At 38.8% G+C, this 17,299-nt stretch overlaps 1 protein-coding gene across 8 annotated transcripts in view; it reads right to left on the bottom strand.

The window, feature by feature from the left end:
• Positions 1 to 17,299, bottom strand: part of LAMA2 (laminin subunit alpha 2) — a 614,828-nt gene that overhangs the window by 61,993 nt on the left and 535,536 nt on the right. For all 8 annotated transcript variants that reach the window (XM_045499528.1, XM_045499531.1, XM_045499530.1 and 5 more), the window contains 4 exons: positions 11,126 to 11,269; positions 9,342 to 9,475; positions 7,151 to 7,310; positions 4,242 to 4,366 (listed from right to left, as the gene is read on the bottom strand). In XM_045499528.1, the coding sequence (XP_045355484.1) occupies positions 4,242 to 4,366; positions 7,151 to 7,310; positions 9,342 to 9,475; positions 11,126 to 11,269 (563 nt within the window). The remainder of the gene's footprint in view (positions 1 to 4,241; positions 4,367 to 7,150; positions 7,311 to 9,341; positions 9,476 to 11,125; positions 11,270 to 17,299) is intronic.

Genomic DNA, 17,299 nt, shown 5'->3' with positions numbered 1-17,299 from the left:
CAACAAGCCTGCTAATTTCTGGAGCCCTGCATTAGAGATAAGAGACTGTTGTGTAGAATCTAGTAAGGAGAAGTTCCTTGAGTTCTTGAAGCCTAGGGTTTTGCATTAAAGCTGCCATGCTGGCTGATGGCTCAGAGCCTGGAGCCTGTTTCCGATTCTGTGTCTCCCTCTCTCTCTGCCCCTCCCCCGTTCATGCTCTGTCTCTCTCTGTCCCAAAAATAAATAAACGTTGAAAAAAAAATTAAAAAAAAAAAATAAAGCTGCCATGCTACCATTGACAGTCCTGAAAAGTGTTGGCGGTGGGGGGGTGGGGGGGTGGGTGGGTCACTGTTGACAGTTTTCTGGATGCTTTGAGCCAATGCCCTGGCACTTATAATTTAAACAAATAAACAAAAACATAAAGCCTCACTACACAGAACAAGTATTAGAAGAAAAAATATATCACATTTTTTTTGTTGCTGTTTAAGAACTCTGGGATATTTATACTCTCATACCCTTATGTCCTTAATCTATTAATTCCTTCAATATCAATTAAAAAAATAGCAAAGTAAATGGCAGGTACCTTTGAATCTGATGTGAGGACCTGCTACAAGTCCCCTAACCCTTCAGGTGTCACCTTGAGATAAAAGGGTTAGATCAGTGAATGATTTCTAAGGCCTATTACTACTCCATTCCTTTAGAGGATTCCCCTATTCAAGTAAAAGGCAACTCTGCAGGGGAGGGTTTTGTGCTGAGAACCTCTAAACCTACAGATGTAGATCAGCCCGGAACTTATTGGCCAAACCTAGGTAAGCCTGGCTTTAGATTGGTGACTTTGAGATGGGGGAAAAACGAATCCTTCCAGGTGTAGTCTATAATACTTCAACAACTAACATTATACTGGAGTGTTCTTACTCATTGAATATTTACCAGGAAAAGTAACTATTTTTTTTCTTATAATTAACATAGGTTAAGCTTCTTAACTTGCCTTTTGTTTCTCTTTTGAACTTTGATGTCTGGTCAATTTATTAAGGACTAATTATTTATTCTATTTGGAACAGACACACTCTTCCACATGTAACTTGTTAACTATAAAACTACAAGTATATTGGGGTTTAGGACATTAACATTTCATCATTGTTTCAATATTCAGTTAATATATTATATTTGTAACAGTTTTTTTTCTATTTTAATTTTAATGTGATTTTTAGAAGTTTAAGAAAAATAAGATACTTTTTTTTTAATAGTCCTGGCAGACTCTTTCTTTTCTTTTCTCTTTTCTTTTCTTTTTGATAATTCTTTCTAAAGCATAACAATTGTATCCTTTTACTGACTACTGAATAAATGAACATTCCTAAAATGGACATTCTAAGATCTATAAAATGTTCTCAGTCTACGTCTCACAGCCTCAGCTTTTACATCTCCCACATATAATCGTTTCTGGTCTAAATCTGGAATGATTGGTATTTATGTTAAAATATATGTGTTCTCTTGAAAATAAAACACTACCAGGCACTGGGAGTTCTATAAAAATTATTCCTACAAATACCAAGACTTACAGAAAAATAGGGTTGGTGCAGGGTCACTCAAAACTTATGCAACTTTATAATCAGAGTGCTCACAAAAATAACAATATTGATCAAAATATTAGCCTAGTTCAAAAAGCTATGTTATAATACTTAAAATGAAGAATTATTTCAGTAAATATAAAACTATACCTTAAAAGGAATAGGTGAAAGTCATTTGATGGCAAGGAGGAACGTAAGGAAGGGTTGACGGTGCTGAGTGACAGACGGGGCAAAAAGGCACAATGCTGGAGGGGGAGAACTTCCAAGACAGAGTGCTTGGCCAAACCAAGGGCAAGTTCATGGGTAGACTTAACATTCAGCTGCCTTTACTCAGTCGTGCAAAACCTTTACATGCTGGGAAGAACTTTTTGTTTTAAAGTTTATTTATTCTTTTGAGAGAGAGAGAGCATAAGCAGGGGAGGAGGGCAGAGAGAGAGGAAAAGAGAGAGAATGCCACGCAGGCTCTGCACTGTCAGCACGAAGCCTGACACAGGGGTCAAAATCACACACTGTGAGATCATGACCTGAGCCAAAACCAAGAGTCGGACTCTGAGCCACCCAGGTGGCCCTGGAAAGAACTCTGTCCAAAACTTATATGACTTCCACACCTTACTGATATCATTCTCCCATTTGCCAATCTTGCCTGAGTAAATTCATACTTGTAAAGCAGAACAGAGTTTACTTGTCCCTTCCTTTTTTTTTTATTTTTTTATTTTTTTATTTAAAATAATTTTTTTAACATTTATTTTATTTTTGAGACAGGGAGAGACAGCGTGAATGGGGGAGGGTCAGAGAGAGAGGGAGACACAGAATCTGAAGCAGGCTCCAGGCTCTGAGCTGTCAGCACAGAGCCCAAGGCGGGGCTCGAACTCACAGATCATGAGATCATGACCTGAGCCGAAGTCGGACGCTCAACTGACTGAGCCACCCAGGCGCCCCTACTTGTCCCTTCCTAAGAACACTCTGGCTTTCCAGCCTTTGCTGTCCCTGGTCCCTGGAACTAGAATGCTCTTTACCTACTATCTGCCAGCTCCTCCTTCGGACTCTTACTCCAGGGCAAGGCCCACCTCAAATGTTACCTCCTCCATGAAGAAGTCTAACACACTATTATAATTATATAAATTCATATAATATTTTATATACTAAAGGCACAAGATCTTTGCAGAATTTATAATTTGCATGTTATAATCTTAACACATTATATGTACTGCATTGAATGGACAATTGTTGATGATAGGCTTTTGAGAATCCTTTTTACAAATTTAACAAAAAAATGTTTAGGGAAAAGTTGGTGTTAATTTGTGAGTAGAGGAATGTTAATGTGAGCCTCATTGTCTTTGTTGTATTAAAAACATTTTACAGAAAACATTACATGTTAGATTTTGTTGAAGATTATTCACCCAGCCACTTTAAACTATGAATGGGTTAGGGTTTTAAACTACCCTCAGTTCTGCATTGACAAGTGCATGATGTTAAGACGAAAATGGTAGTCTGCTATTCTGATGGGGAATCTGGGTCCTGGCAATGTGCATGTTCCCTTCCAATTGGAAATTAAAAGTATGAACCACTTAGCACCTAGTGATATTGAGCTGCTATGTGTGTATATTAAGCTTCTAGGTATTTAACTTAAATTTTATAGTTTTAATAGGCTCACTTGATTGTCGGGCTCTAAGTTATTTATGCTGAGAAATCCTCCACTTTTAGCTCATTGTTTTATATCCTCTATTCAGGTATATATAAGAATATCTATTCTCTATACATGCTTTTGTATGCTTGTTAAAAATTTAAAATTCCTACACTCTGGGGCACTTGGGTGGCTCAGTCAGTTGAGGTCCTACTCTTGATTTCGGCTCAGGTCACCATCTCATGGGTTTGTGGGATCGAGACCTACATCAGGCTCTGTGCTGACAGCATGGAGCCTGCTTGGGATTCTTTCTCCCTCCTTGTCTCTTTTTCTCTCTATTTTCCTCTCTGTCTCTCAAAAATAATAAACATTAAAATAAATAAATAAATAGGCATTAAAATAAATAAGTAAGTAAATAAGTAAATAAATAAATAAATTCCTACACCCTAACGTCTATGTTGTAATTGGTGATGTGTATTATGGCACTTTCTCCTATCCTGTCTTGGCCCCTTCTTATCCATCTCCACTTAAGCAGAATCTTCAAGTCCAATGGGTTTCCACTCGAAACACACAGAGGACCCTATGTGTCATTTGGAAAATCCTGTCGGAGATCAATTTGTACCAGGGTTCTCCATTTTGTTGTAAACGTAAGTGGAGTGTGTCCAAGCTCTGTGAAGCCTGAAGCTTAACAAGTTCAGGGAAAGCTTTCTTTAAGAAAAAAGAAATTATGATGACAGCATAGCTACAGATATGCAAAACCTCCTGGTGCCAGACATGAAGGGTGGTTGGAGTGGAAAGAGACAGTAGTCTTAACTGACTGAGGTTAAAATACCTTGCCCTGTAGATTTTACAAACACACATGACCAGTTAAAGTACCACCAAGGCACCTCCCATTCGCCCAAATGGGTGAAAGGATTTGACCTTTTATCAGCTTCATGGTAAGTCACCTCTGGTCACGATCCCTTCCAACCCGCTCCATATCATCCACGTGATAACAGAATATCGCACAATAAAATTAAGTTTTTGTAAAGCACAGACCAGACCTTAGGGGAGTCCTCATCTCAACTAACCTGACAGTACATCCTTTGCAGTCACCTTCTTTTTCTCGGAAATTCCATAACCCTATAGGTTTGCTGTCAAAGTATGTTTCTCCCATACAGCCAGTGAATGTAACCACACGTACAGCATCGGCCTTCTGCAGAGAGAAGTATTATATTTGTTAGAGTTAGAATTTCACAAGAAGTCTTAGAGTACCCACGAGAGGCATTGGCAGCAAAATCTGGAGTACTTATTATCCGCTCTTTGTGATAGTCTTGGCTTGTACATATTCATCTTTAACCCTATTATATCCTCACAGATCCTGGTTATTTTGTGCGAAGCCATTTTATCACCATTAGTAAATAAACACTTCCTAGCTTCCGGCTTCAGGTGAGCTACTTCTCTGCTTTGAGATTCCATTTTTTGTCTCTAAGATGGGATTCTTAGAATTCAATTGGGTAATTTATTCATGGTACCACCTTCAGTGCCTGACACAGAGGAGGTATTTAATTAATGAGAGCATTCGTACACCACTAAGGAGACATCTCTCTAAAGATCTTGAGAAGGGGCACTCACTGACTACATGGAAGGGGAAGAAACAACTCACATAGAGATCACTTAGTGATAGTGCTGCCCCCAATTTTTCATTTCCTCCTATACCCAAGCAGGCTTCCAACTCCGGAGAATGAAGGGAAAGAGTGAATTTGTAAGAGAAGGGACCATATTGTGATTCTCTGCTAGTATACACAGCATAAAGCCTATTAGGGCTCAGTAAATATTTGTTAAATGACAACCCTGGTGTCATTTTCACAGGGAAAGGTCTTAAGCTTGATATGTAACACAATCACAAAGGAGGGGAATGACCTGGTCTACTCTAATGAAACTTGGCTGTAATTTAAACAACGATCTCTTTTGGCATGGACACATTACAAATAAATTCTATATTCTGGTACCTATAACTTTAGAAATGCTTTGCCAAAGCTGACCCACAATTATCTGAGTAGTCTAGGGTTAAAAAGTGAATGGACGTGTTTGGGTTTTAGAACATATGTAGGAAGATGATCCCTGAATAGATAACGTTTGTAGTTACAATTTTGGGTGAAACTCAACATGTACATCTTTCTCTTGCTGTGACTCAGTGGTGCACTGCCATGTAGAAAGAATGTTTATCACAGCCACTGACATTTACAAGTCAGAGCGGCCCTTGGAATTCTCTGTTATCAGTTGGAGTCTCTTTTAATTTTCCGGAGGTTGATTATCCTACTTGTGGATTCTATTTGCTTTTTGCTTTCCCTTCTTGCATCCTAAAAACTAGACTTGGGATATTTTCCTGCTCCTTTGAATTTTCATTAGCATGTTGATTTAGTTACTTGTTTCCAGCTTTTGGTTCATATTCGGATGTGTTAGGAGCCTTGAAACTCTTGGCCAAATGATTAAGATTTTCTGCAGGTTTCATTTGTCTGTTTTCTTTTTCCCTGAAACTGGCATAAGAAAATTTATTTATGCCTAGTGACATCTGAATAACAATAAGAATTATTTAGGATGCAATTTAATGTGTGACTACCACACCTTAGGCATTTGTTGTAAATTTCATGCACATAATCTCTCACTATTCACTGTGGCAGTGAAACGTGGTGCCTAAGGATGGGGGCTTCTGTGGCTGCTAACCTGTGTTCCAATCCCAGCTCTGCCTCTAACTGCTGTGTGACCTTGGTCGAGTCATTGAACTCCTCTCTGACTCCGATTCCTTAAATATAAAATGAGGAGGATATTATCTACCTTTTGGGGTTGCTGTGACAATTAAATAAGTTAATTCACGTAAGTTCCTTATAATATTACTTAGCACAACAGGACTTTAAAATGTTATAAAAATTTATTGTCATACCTTTCAATATGCAAGCAAGGTAGATATTTTAGCTCCCTTTTTCTAGTTGAGAAAACTGAAGGCCAAGGGGCCAAGTGACTTGCCTGTTAGAGGCGGAGAATCCAACTTGGATTTGATTTCAAAATGCATGGTTTTTATACTACTCTGTGCTCCCCCTATATTTATCTTTCTGGGGAGGAGAGAAAGTTGGCAACATGACTATATATTACTATGTGCTATATATATTTATATGCTGTTCTAAGAAATGAGGATGGTTTTAGTGTGTAGCTCTGGAATCCATTCCAATACTTTCGAGTCACATCTCATCCACGAAGCAAATAAAACAACCTCGCTCTCTATGAAGGTTGAGCTCTCATAAATTTGGGGTCACCCTGGCTTTTCACATTTTCTGACTAATCCCATCCCGGGACTATTCTGACAAGCCCAGGGTTATCCATTGTATTTGGTTGTGTTCTTGCATGTCACCGACACGTCGTTTTTCCATTTAATCAACATGAGCTTCTTTTAAAATGCAGGCGCTTTGCAATTTCAAATGCACAAGGACCTGTCATGAAGCAATTATGAATATTAAGTGCAGTGCTCTATAAGAATGAGGGGAAGAGCAACTTGAAAACTTTAAAAATCCGACCATGATTTGGAAGCTTATGACTCCTGTGATATTTCCCAAGGTATTCATAAATCTTTTAATTAGATGGAAGTTTGAACTTTATAGCACTTCGTATCAATAAATCATAAGCTGATTCAGAAAAAGGGGTATATTGAAAACACACTTTGCTCTTGAGGCAACTGAAACAAGACTGTAAAGAAAACAGGTGCCACCGATAAGGGCAAAAGAACCGTTTAAGTAAATACGCGTAGGCTTAAAAACATTGTGTTTCCAGACTGAATAGTCAGAGAAGAAGAAATTCCTACTCAAAATATATTTATGTTTTCATACACACATGAAGGAAAAGATAGTCAAGTTTTTGCAAAGCTTCATCATGCCTTCCCCTAGAGCCATCACGTCAGGTCTTATGTACAGAGATGAGATCAACAGAATGGGAAAGAGAACGCCACCTTCAGTTTCCCAGTCAAGCCACCAACGAAGAGCATCGCGTTTGCATCCACATCAAGAATAGTATACCCTGGAGGAGACACCGCGTGGTATGTACTGGGCACAATGCTGGCTTTGGGTCCATCCAGGGCTCTCACAGAAATGGTCCCGTTCCTCCCAGTTCTTGAGGGGTCCGCGTTGAAAGGAAGTGAAAGAAAATACGGAAAATGGAATATGCATCACATTTACAGGAACTTCAGTTTTAAAAGGTATGAAACATAGGACTTGTTTTGGAATTTTCAAGAGATAACTGGGTGCTGAGCTTCAAAAGATCCGGATTCATTACACTGCAAGTCAAAACCAAGAGTCTGATCTTTGCTGGATGCTGACTGTCAGATTCAGCCAGGGACCAGTAAGCAACATACCCTGACTCTGCACCTGGTAGTTGATATGAAACAACGCAGTAGCAATTAGCTGATGGAACTGCCAGTGGTTAAATGGAAAACCTTTTTCCTGTTGCTTTCCCAAACACTTCACTATCTACCAACACATGCTATTTCAACAAGTTCATACTACTTTATTTAGCATTTTGTCTAATTTAATTCAGCAAGTGAACCCCAAATGAGCCACCCTTCTGCATTATAAGCTCCATCGTTTCTCCTAAAATCCCTTATTATATCTTGGATCCAAACTTGCTGAAGTAGAGTCTTCCTGGAATTGTGCATCTTTTATTGTTTGGCATATACCATCTTAACGCATACAGCATAATGTCTGCTCTTCAGAGTTGTGTATACAAATTGCATAGAAGAACTGTGCTTTTAAGTTCCATTAATAGAATTCTGAAAGCTATTATTATTTTATTTCATTTTCTCAAGTGATTGATGTCTATGACTTGTTAAATATGAAACACCGCTCTCTCTTCTGAGATAAGCGGCCACAACAGAACTTGAGTGTCTCTGTCTCTCCCTGCTGTCTCAGGGAAATCTTTTTCTCTCTGAGGGTGCAGTGTTAACTGAAGTACCTGGAAACAACAGAATGAATTTATCAAATAAGGTTCTTCTTCCTCTTGCCAGATCTTACCAGTATCCCTTCTGATTGAAAAATTGACCTCTGTGAATATAAGTATTCTTAAACTGATAGTACTTTATCTCTCCCCAACCATCACACATGCAAGCGTACTATCTGCTTTCTCTCTCTCTCTACACACACACACACACACACACACACACACACACACACACACACACACCATACTGTCTGTCTGTCTCTCTCTCTCACACACACACACACACACACAAACATACTGTCTGTCTGTCTCTCTCTCTCTCTCTCTCTCTCTCTCACACACACACACACACACACACACACACACACACACACACACAACACAATACATTCTTTTACCAAAGATCTAAAAAGGAACTAAAAATATTTCTTCTTATTAGGTTTTAAGCTTTAAGATGGAAACATTTAAGCATATGCAAACCCAGAGTAAAACTCTTTGTATTCATCATCTACATTCCAGGGTTGCTTTACGCAACTCTAGCCCCAGGCCCTTCACTCTACCTCTCAACTACTAGCTGCTCTGGGTTCAGTAGGTGTTGGGAATAAGGAAAAGATGAGGACATGAGGGAAAAGGATTGAGGACAACAATGGGTTCTCTATGTTATCTATACACTGCCAGAAGTTAACTGAATTAAAGCTTCAAATACAGAATGAATCAATATCTTGTTACTTTCCATTTTAAGTAGTATGGGCCTGACATACTATATATTTGTGCCAGCATTTAGAAACTGCACCTGCCTGTAGGCAACACTGCTGCGTAGAGTAGAAGAGGAGCTGAGCACTCGAAGACAGGCGCCACTGGCAGCTTTCATGCTCTGGTTTGTGCTGAACGAGGGCAAGTCCCAGGGTACTTCTTCTTCAGGGGAGAGAGTATGACTGATAGTATGATGGTATGGCTATGAGACAACCAGATGCATGGTCCAGAATGGACTGGTCACTCTGGTTAGTACCTTGAAGGTTTGTCAGTTGCTAACAGGGACTACAAGAGACCCGTTCACACACATATAGACATCTACATTTACTACATAAAATTTGTATACATGCATACATAGCTACCTCTTGAAATGGAAAAAGGAGTTTTCTTTTAAACTGGGAACCTACTTCAAAATTCTGTCATTTAATTGTCTTAATCCTTATTGAGGTAGTTACCTTGATGCCTCAATACGGTACCAGTATGAGTCATCAATGGTCAAATCTGGATACTCTACGCGTCCAACTCCGGATCCAACATCCCAGAGAAAGCTTACTTTGCCTTTACGCATTTCTATAGCCAGAAAATCAATCTAGTCCAGAGAAACACAAAAACGATACAAATCAGACATCTGAGGAGGCCAACAGCGTTCTTTTCAACAGGTGGTATTTACAGATATGTGAAATAATTATAAGTCTCACAATAAAAATTCTCAAATGATATGATCTATTATTATGCATGATTAAGTAATATTTATTATTGTATCTTTAAGGCAACACGTGTGTCCTTACTGCTGAGGCATATGTGTTAATTTAACTAATTCTACTTTTCAAACAAGTCTTTTCTCCTTCTGATTCTTTTGGTAGAGACAAAAGAAAATATTTGGATGCAGAATTCATTGTTTTCACCAAGGATACTGACATATATATTTTTCTAAGTTTATTTATTTATTTTAGGAGCGAGGGAGTGGCAGAGAGAGGGAGAGAGAGAATCCCAAACAGGCTCTGTGCTGCCAGCATGGAGCTCAGTGTGGGGCTCAAACTCAGAAACCATGAGATCATGACATGAGCTGAAATCAAGAGCTGGACACTTAACTGACTGAGCCACCCTGGTGCCCCAGACACTGACATTTTTAAGGAGCTAACTATGATTTTTCACCTAAGGTGACGTAAAAGTTCTCACCTGAATGACAAGTATTGACTTATGCAATGACTGATTTGTTGAAAATTTTATTCATTTTGGAAGATCCCCATGCATACAAAGTTAATGTCCAAATGAAAGGAATGAAAACTTTTCAGATGAGATTTGTAGATATGACTTCTGTTTATTCAGGTTCAGTTATAAATTCAACATGAATCAAAAGAGTTTTCATTGGTAGGAAATGCATACACAATTTGTCATTTTCTTTTTTTTTTTTTTAATTTTTTCTTTTTAACGTTTATTTATTTTTGAGACAGAGAGAGACAGAACATGAACGGGGGAGGGTCAGAGAGAGAGAGGGAGACACAGAATTCGAAGCAGGCTCCAGGCTCTGAGCTGTCAGCACTGAGCCCGACACGGAGCTTGAACTCATGAACCGCAAGATCATGACCTGAGCCGAAGTCGGACGCTCAACCGACTGAGCCACCCAGGCGCCCCCACAATTTGTCATTTTCATTTAACATGAAAGCTCATTGTAATTTCTTAGAGACTTGTTTTAAAATTTTTTTAAATGTTTATTTAATTTTGAAGGAGAGAGAGACAGAGCATGAGCAGGGAGGGGCAAAGAGAGAGAGGGAGACCCAGAATTCTGAAGCAGAATCCAAACTGTCAGCACCGAACCCGATGTGGGGCTCAAACCCACAAACCACCGGATCATGACCTGAGCTGAAGTCAGACACTCAACAGGCTGAGCCACCCAGGCGCGCCCATTAGAGACTTGTTTTTAAAGGTTTATTCCTATTAGTCCTTCTTCTTAAATAGGCAGATCTGAAAATATCATTCTAAATAAATGCTGGCATACTCACAAATGAAAGCAGATGTACCTAAACCCTGTAAAAAGTTTTCTTCATTTCATTTTCCTTCTAACTTAATTTGATACTTCAGAACTTTCATGACATAAGATTCTGAGGTTTTCAAATCTGAAAACCTAACACAATTTTGGGAGCATATTATGAGATCCTATACATTTTCCTTACTACCGGGATTAACCTCTGCCTATTCACACATACAGGAGACTGAAGAAGCTGGATATTGAACTTACAAATTTGGCACTTCCAAGATAAAAAAGGAGGTTGTCGGCCACAGCTGTCTTTACGTTGACAACGATATTATTGTAGCTTCCCTTCTTGATTTCTGGCTTGTATGTTCGAATGCAGTCACCCCCGGAAGACACAGATACTTTGATCTTCAAGAAAAACAGGCACAAAGAACCAAGACTAAATCTCTCAGAAAGTGTGAAGTACCTCCCAAGCGACTACAAAACCATCATCATCCCTTCTTTGAAGTTATTTTTCTACCATCAAATAGAATCATTAAATGCCCATATGTGGACACCATTGTACTCATTAATGAGGGCGCGGAAGCCAGCTTCCCGGGGAGATTTGGACAATGAGCTGTTCACAGCCCATATCATGTTAGTGTGCTACTGTTTTTTGAAGCATCCAAGTAACAAATTCTTACCTTCATACCTTTCTCCTTTATGAATGTGGGGACATTTTCCAGAGGTGATTTTATATGAAGCTAATGATAATGATCTTCATTAGGGTTGTTGAGTGAAATTCTACAGTTCAAATTTCAGTGATTTTCATATCACTTTAGTAGGACATCATTTTTCTTTTAGTTTTCGAGAGGAAATTACCTACCCTCTCCTGTTCTTACAGTTGGAAGAGGCCAACTAGATTTTGTTCTAGATGTTCTAACAATACGAAGAATATTAATCATGCCACTCAGAACATACATTTGAGAATAAATTATACCTTTTTATTAAGTAAATGAAACGGAAATAATTTTCCAGGAAATGAATAATTTGCCAGGAAATGAAACGGAAATCATTTTCAATGGCTATTCCTACTAATGTATTTAACAGCTCCTTTTTCTTTTGACAAGTACTTTAAAAATTACTATAAATTGCTAAGAAAGGAATTCCTACATGAACGGAACTGAAACTGTTCAGGCCGATTCTTACTCACATTTAGGGAGCCTTTCTTCAGTCACAAATAACACTAGTTGATTATGTGACTTAATTTCCTTCGGTTTGGGTGTACCCTCAAATGGCATTTTCAGGATGGCAATGGAGTTGCAGGGACTCGGGAAGAAACTGCAACTTTGCTCCATGGCAGTGCTCCAAGTAGGAAGCGGAGACAAGGAAGGGTGCAGACCTTTCCTTGCCACTGATTTAAATGCTCAGCTTCCAGAAGCCTCTTGGTTCTCACTAGCAGTGAATTTTCTCATTCCTTCTAGCACTGGGTGCTACTCAAACAGTTTTTGCACTTGGGAGAAAACCAGCTAGCTTTATTGTTCCCCTCACAAATGCCAGTCTCCATGTTATGGTGACACAGGAAGCAGCTCCAAAAGTCTAGAGAATGGGCAGAGGCAGCACCAGGACCCCTCCCCAAGTGTGGTATAGACAACACTGAAGAGGTGCTGGATGAAAAACTGGGTACGTTTTCAAAAGAAAGCCAAGCAGAGATTTTTTGGTTCTGATGAATATGTAAATTCATATGTGTTTGAGAACTTCTGGGGACATAGCAAACCCGTTGCATTTCCTATAGACTCCGTGTAAGTCATGTATTTGTATATTATTGTTTCCTCGCCTAATCTGATAACCACATTGCATCATCTGCACATCTGCAGAGAAATCAAGTGCTGGAAAGGTACAGGGCTCAGCCTAATGGAGCTCTGCGTGGTGACCCGGGGCTTGAATAACCTCGAAGCCTGTTGCTTAGATGGTTTTCCTTGTCCTTGCCTTCCTCCTAAGGGGAGGGGGTAGTCTGCAACACTGGCACCCAGAATGTTTGCTCTGTGTTCTGGGGGGAGATATAGTCTTCCTGCTAAGTGTAGTTTCCTATCAGGAAGTTTGTTCTTTGCTCCACAAATGATGGGATTTTCCTTCTACATAACGTGCGAAGAGTAGGTAAATGAAAATGACTTGAGAAAAACAGAACTAGGAAACATGCAACTTTTACTCTGGATGTTAATACTACGGAGCAGACATGCCGTGAAGGTTGGCAGAGGGTGCTACCTGGTGGAGTAGCAGCTATACCAAGGGTTATCCAAGGGCTTAGAGAGAAAAAGTATAAAGTAAAGCATGAGAAGGATAATACGGTAGAGGGCAGGCAGGAGAAATGCAGCCTTCAGATGTTTTTAATGCTTAGGAAAAGGTGCAGGATATCATGAGTATTTAGGAATTTGCAGCAAGTGAACCAAGACCATCATCAGAGAAGACCCTGGCACCAAGCAAATCCAATATCTAAAGCAGGGTATACACATCACTGACATAATAAGATAGTCAAAGAGAAGAAATCAAGGTCTACCGGGAATTCGTGAGTGGAGCTGAACAGCAGATTGAATGATCTTCGGCAGGAAATCATAACCAAATTCCTAGTGGGGCTGGATTAGTAATCAAAAGTAACTGGGTGTGTGGTCTGTCTTACCTTTATTTCACAAATGCTTTCTAGTTTGGGCCACTGAGCCACATTATGGCTAGTTTAATCACAAGTAACTTATTTTTGTTCACAGAATCCAATGTAATCATACTACTTGGTTGCTGTTTAGAGAAGAAATGCCTGAATGTGGGTGGAATACACGACAGTTTGGTCACAGGATTGGCTTCTGTGCTTGGTTAGGTATACCTGGGGGAAATGATAGGGGATTGCATGACTGGTGTGTTGAAAAGGGGATTATCAAAGTGTAGACTATAGAGCACCAGTGCTGAAGCCTAAGTGAACTGTGGAAATTCTGAGAACGGAGAGTCTAAGGGAGTAGCCATTTTAAAACTCAGGGTATTTACTGTTGCTAGGAGTTACAGTTAATCTCCTTTATGCCATAGTATACATATCTAAAAATATGGTTCTCCGAACAAAATGATGGTATTATGCCCCAGATGCCAGCAATTGATCTCATAAAGTAATCTATTGCTCAACTCTTGCACATTTATATAAAAATCCCTCTGGATTTTCTGTTTTCTGCCTTATGGTTTCGAATATATCCTCAGTATCTGAAAAATTCAGGCAGCTCAAACAGTTGGTAACCAGTCCATAGCTACTAATCTCTCCTTTTAACTTTGTTGTGTTTTGATTTCCAGTAATAGAGACCTCTTTAACAAATCTAAACAAAGTAAATCAAAATACAGTATTTATAAATTTCTCTAGAAGTTGCTAGGACATATGCCTTTCATAAGAAGGGAGAAGTTTCTGAAACACAAACATTTCTTAGAATGTTCGGGTCTATCAATTATTCTTCTTTCTAATATGAACCCTTCCTAAGACTTCTAAACAAAAACCACTAAACATTAGGTACCTCCAAGGCATTTCTCATACACCATTACTAATGAATCATTATGAACTCAATTAAACATTATTGAGGATCCCATTATTATATCTATTGGATTTTCACTGCATTATGTTAATCCAGTAACTAGGTCATTCATTTAAAAAGAGTATCAGCTACTCAATTTCAGAGCCAACAAACTAAAGAAAGATACTCTATTTTTATCTAAAAATTTTAAAAATGTTTATTTATTTACTTTTGAGAGTGAGAGAGCACAAGCGGGGGAGGGATAGAGAGAGGGAGACACAGAATCTGAAGTGGGCTCTAAGCTCTGAGGTGTCAGCACAGAGCCCTACGCAGGCTGGAACTCACAAACTGTGAGATCCTAACCTGAGCTGAAATCGAACACTTAACCGACTGAGCCACCCAGGTGCCCCGAGAAACCTACTTTAAAATACATGTCTTTAATTTCTTGGTCATGTTGAGTACGTATCAGGGCCACATTCAGACACTTGTGCCAGGTTACAAATATATTGATAAATCAAGCAGATGTCATCTTCAATAAGCACAAAACTCACTTGAAAAAAATTTGGCTTGCTTCTGTATTTCTAACATCTTATTAAAAAAAAATAAGACACTTTGCTATAACTTCCATTTCCAAACGTGACTGAAAGTTTCCTTGAAAGGCATGGACAATGGTTAATTCTTGTAGCATTTATTTATAACTTTCAATTTGTATCTTGAGACAGGTTTTATATACTTAACATGTCACAATTTAATCTTTTTCCCCTGGCGGGGGGGGGTGGGGAGGGTAGGAGAAAACACAACTGATGACTATATGGCATATTTTTAGATTTCTTTATAAGAAGAAATAATAAAAATGTCTGGATTTGCCCACATGATGACTTAAAAAATGTGGCTAAGTGTGTGATTCACAAGAGAATATTTGCTATTTTTGTTTCTTTAAATTAACATTGCAAAATACAGGAGTGATATCTCAATCTCTCTGTTTCCCTTGTTACTACCACCTGCTACAGTTGAGACTCTTATTAAAGTGACCTTCTTTCTAATATTCTCTCATTTACACCCCAAGCTACTTCCAGATTCATATTCAAAAAAGCACAGCTCTGATAATATTACATTTCATGTTCGAGAACTTTCAGCTTTTCCTCACCAATGAGGTTTATCTCAGGTATAACTGTGTCTAAACAAAACTTCTCTCCTTACCAGCCAAGGCCAACAAGAGCTGGTCTCCACTGACCTTTCCTGTTTAATGTTCACTCTACTAATAATCCTGGCAAACGAGACCACTCTTTCATGAAATGACCCTGAAACTTCCTTCTCTCTCTGCCTTGCTCATTCTCAGAATGCTCTGCTTCCTTACCCTCCCCTCCCTCATCCAGCACTACCCCACTCAAGGCCTGGCTCAAATTCTTTTCTTTGGAAAATCTGGTCCCTACCAGAGGGGATCTTCCTTTCCAGAACTTTATCCCCCTTCCCATTGCTCACGTACGGTAGCACACTATTTGGCATTATCTTAGAGTTATTTACGTATACATCTTATTTTTTCTATGGTGTTATAAACTTTGTACATAAAAGTAGCCTTGAGCATAGGAGATGCTTTTTCTACCTTGGCTTAATCTTAGTTAAAACCACAAACCTCAGACTATCATCTGACTTCTTTTCACTTTGTGCTTCATATATATCATACTCATGTGTCATCATACTGCCTACACGGTTTTCATATTGTAGCTCAATATGTATCTTTTCAACCCTGGCTGCTACTTTCACTTTGAGCTTATGTGCATCATCTTGATGAATTTTTTGTCATTTTCTAAATTTCTCTTTAAATTTTTTAACGTTTATTTATTTTTGAGAGAGAGCCCATGCGTGTGGGAGGGGCAGAGAGAGAGGGAAACACAGAATCTGAAGCAGGTTCCAGGCTCTGAGCTGTTAGCAAAGAGCCCGGCGTGGTGCTCGAACCCACAAACTGTGAGATCATGACCTGAGCCGAAGTTGGCCACTTAACCGACTGAGTCCCCCAGGCACCCCTAAATTTCTCTTTAGTCAGCATGAATCCCTTTTTAAAGTGCACCTTGAACTTATTATCTTAGCCTTGTTTAGAGGTATCAGCAATGTAAAATGATATACTGTTACTTGGGCATCATATTATTGGTCCACTACTAAAAAATATATAAATTGATGAGTTAAGAAAAGGCATTTTCTGGTCCTTCTAGCTTCAAAGTTGTTCAGAAAAATGGAACTTTCCAGATGGAAGACTTAGGTATCTAAAAAGATGAGTATAAACATGACAACACAAAAACTGTTATTTTTTGCTTGCATCTCTAGAGTTGTCATGGGATGAATTTACTAGTCTAGATAAAGTTTCACATTGGCACTTAACAATTCTACCCTGGTTCAACAGATTACTATCTTCTAGAAAGTTCTGTTTTCTTTTTCCTAATAGTTTACTAATTAGATTAATAAAGAGCAAAATTTTGATACAACTGAGGTATTCTCCATTTTTAATTCAAAAAAACCTGCAGAAATTATAACCAAAATAATTTTTGTTGTCACTTGTACTCAGACAAAAAATATAGAAAATAGTGGTTCTTCATTGCTATTATTCTATGTACTCTTGTTCATTCCTTCCTGATACAGCCCCACTGATTGGCCTTTTTTGCTTTCATCAAAAGCAAGGAACTCTCATTCATGTCTTTTTAACATACAATCTTGCTATTTGTGCTACTCTATTCAAATACTGATAAAATATAACAAAATTCCCATTTCTTTAAAAAAAATTTAAGTTTATCTATCTGAGAGGGAGAGAGAGACAGCGCAAGCACAAGTGGGGGAGGGGCAGAGAGAGAGAAGAGAGAGAGAGAATCCCACGCAGGCTCTGCATCATTAGTACAAGCCTGATGTGGGGCTCAAACTCACAAACTGC

Source organism: Leopardus geoffroyi, chromosome B2 (genome assembly GCF_018350155.1).
Source record: "Leopardus geoffroyi isolate Oge1 chromosome B2, O.geoffroyi_Oge1_pat1.0, whole genome shotgun sequence".
NCBI classification, from domain to species: domain Eukaryota; kingdom Metazoa; phylum Chordata; class Mammalia; order Carnivora; family Felidae; genus Leopardus; species Leopardus geoffroyi.
The sequence above is the reverse complement of the archived record's forward strand: the minus strand, read 5'-3'. Positions and strand labels throughout refer to the sequence as shown.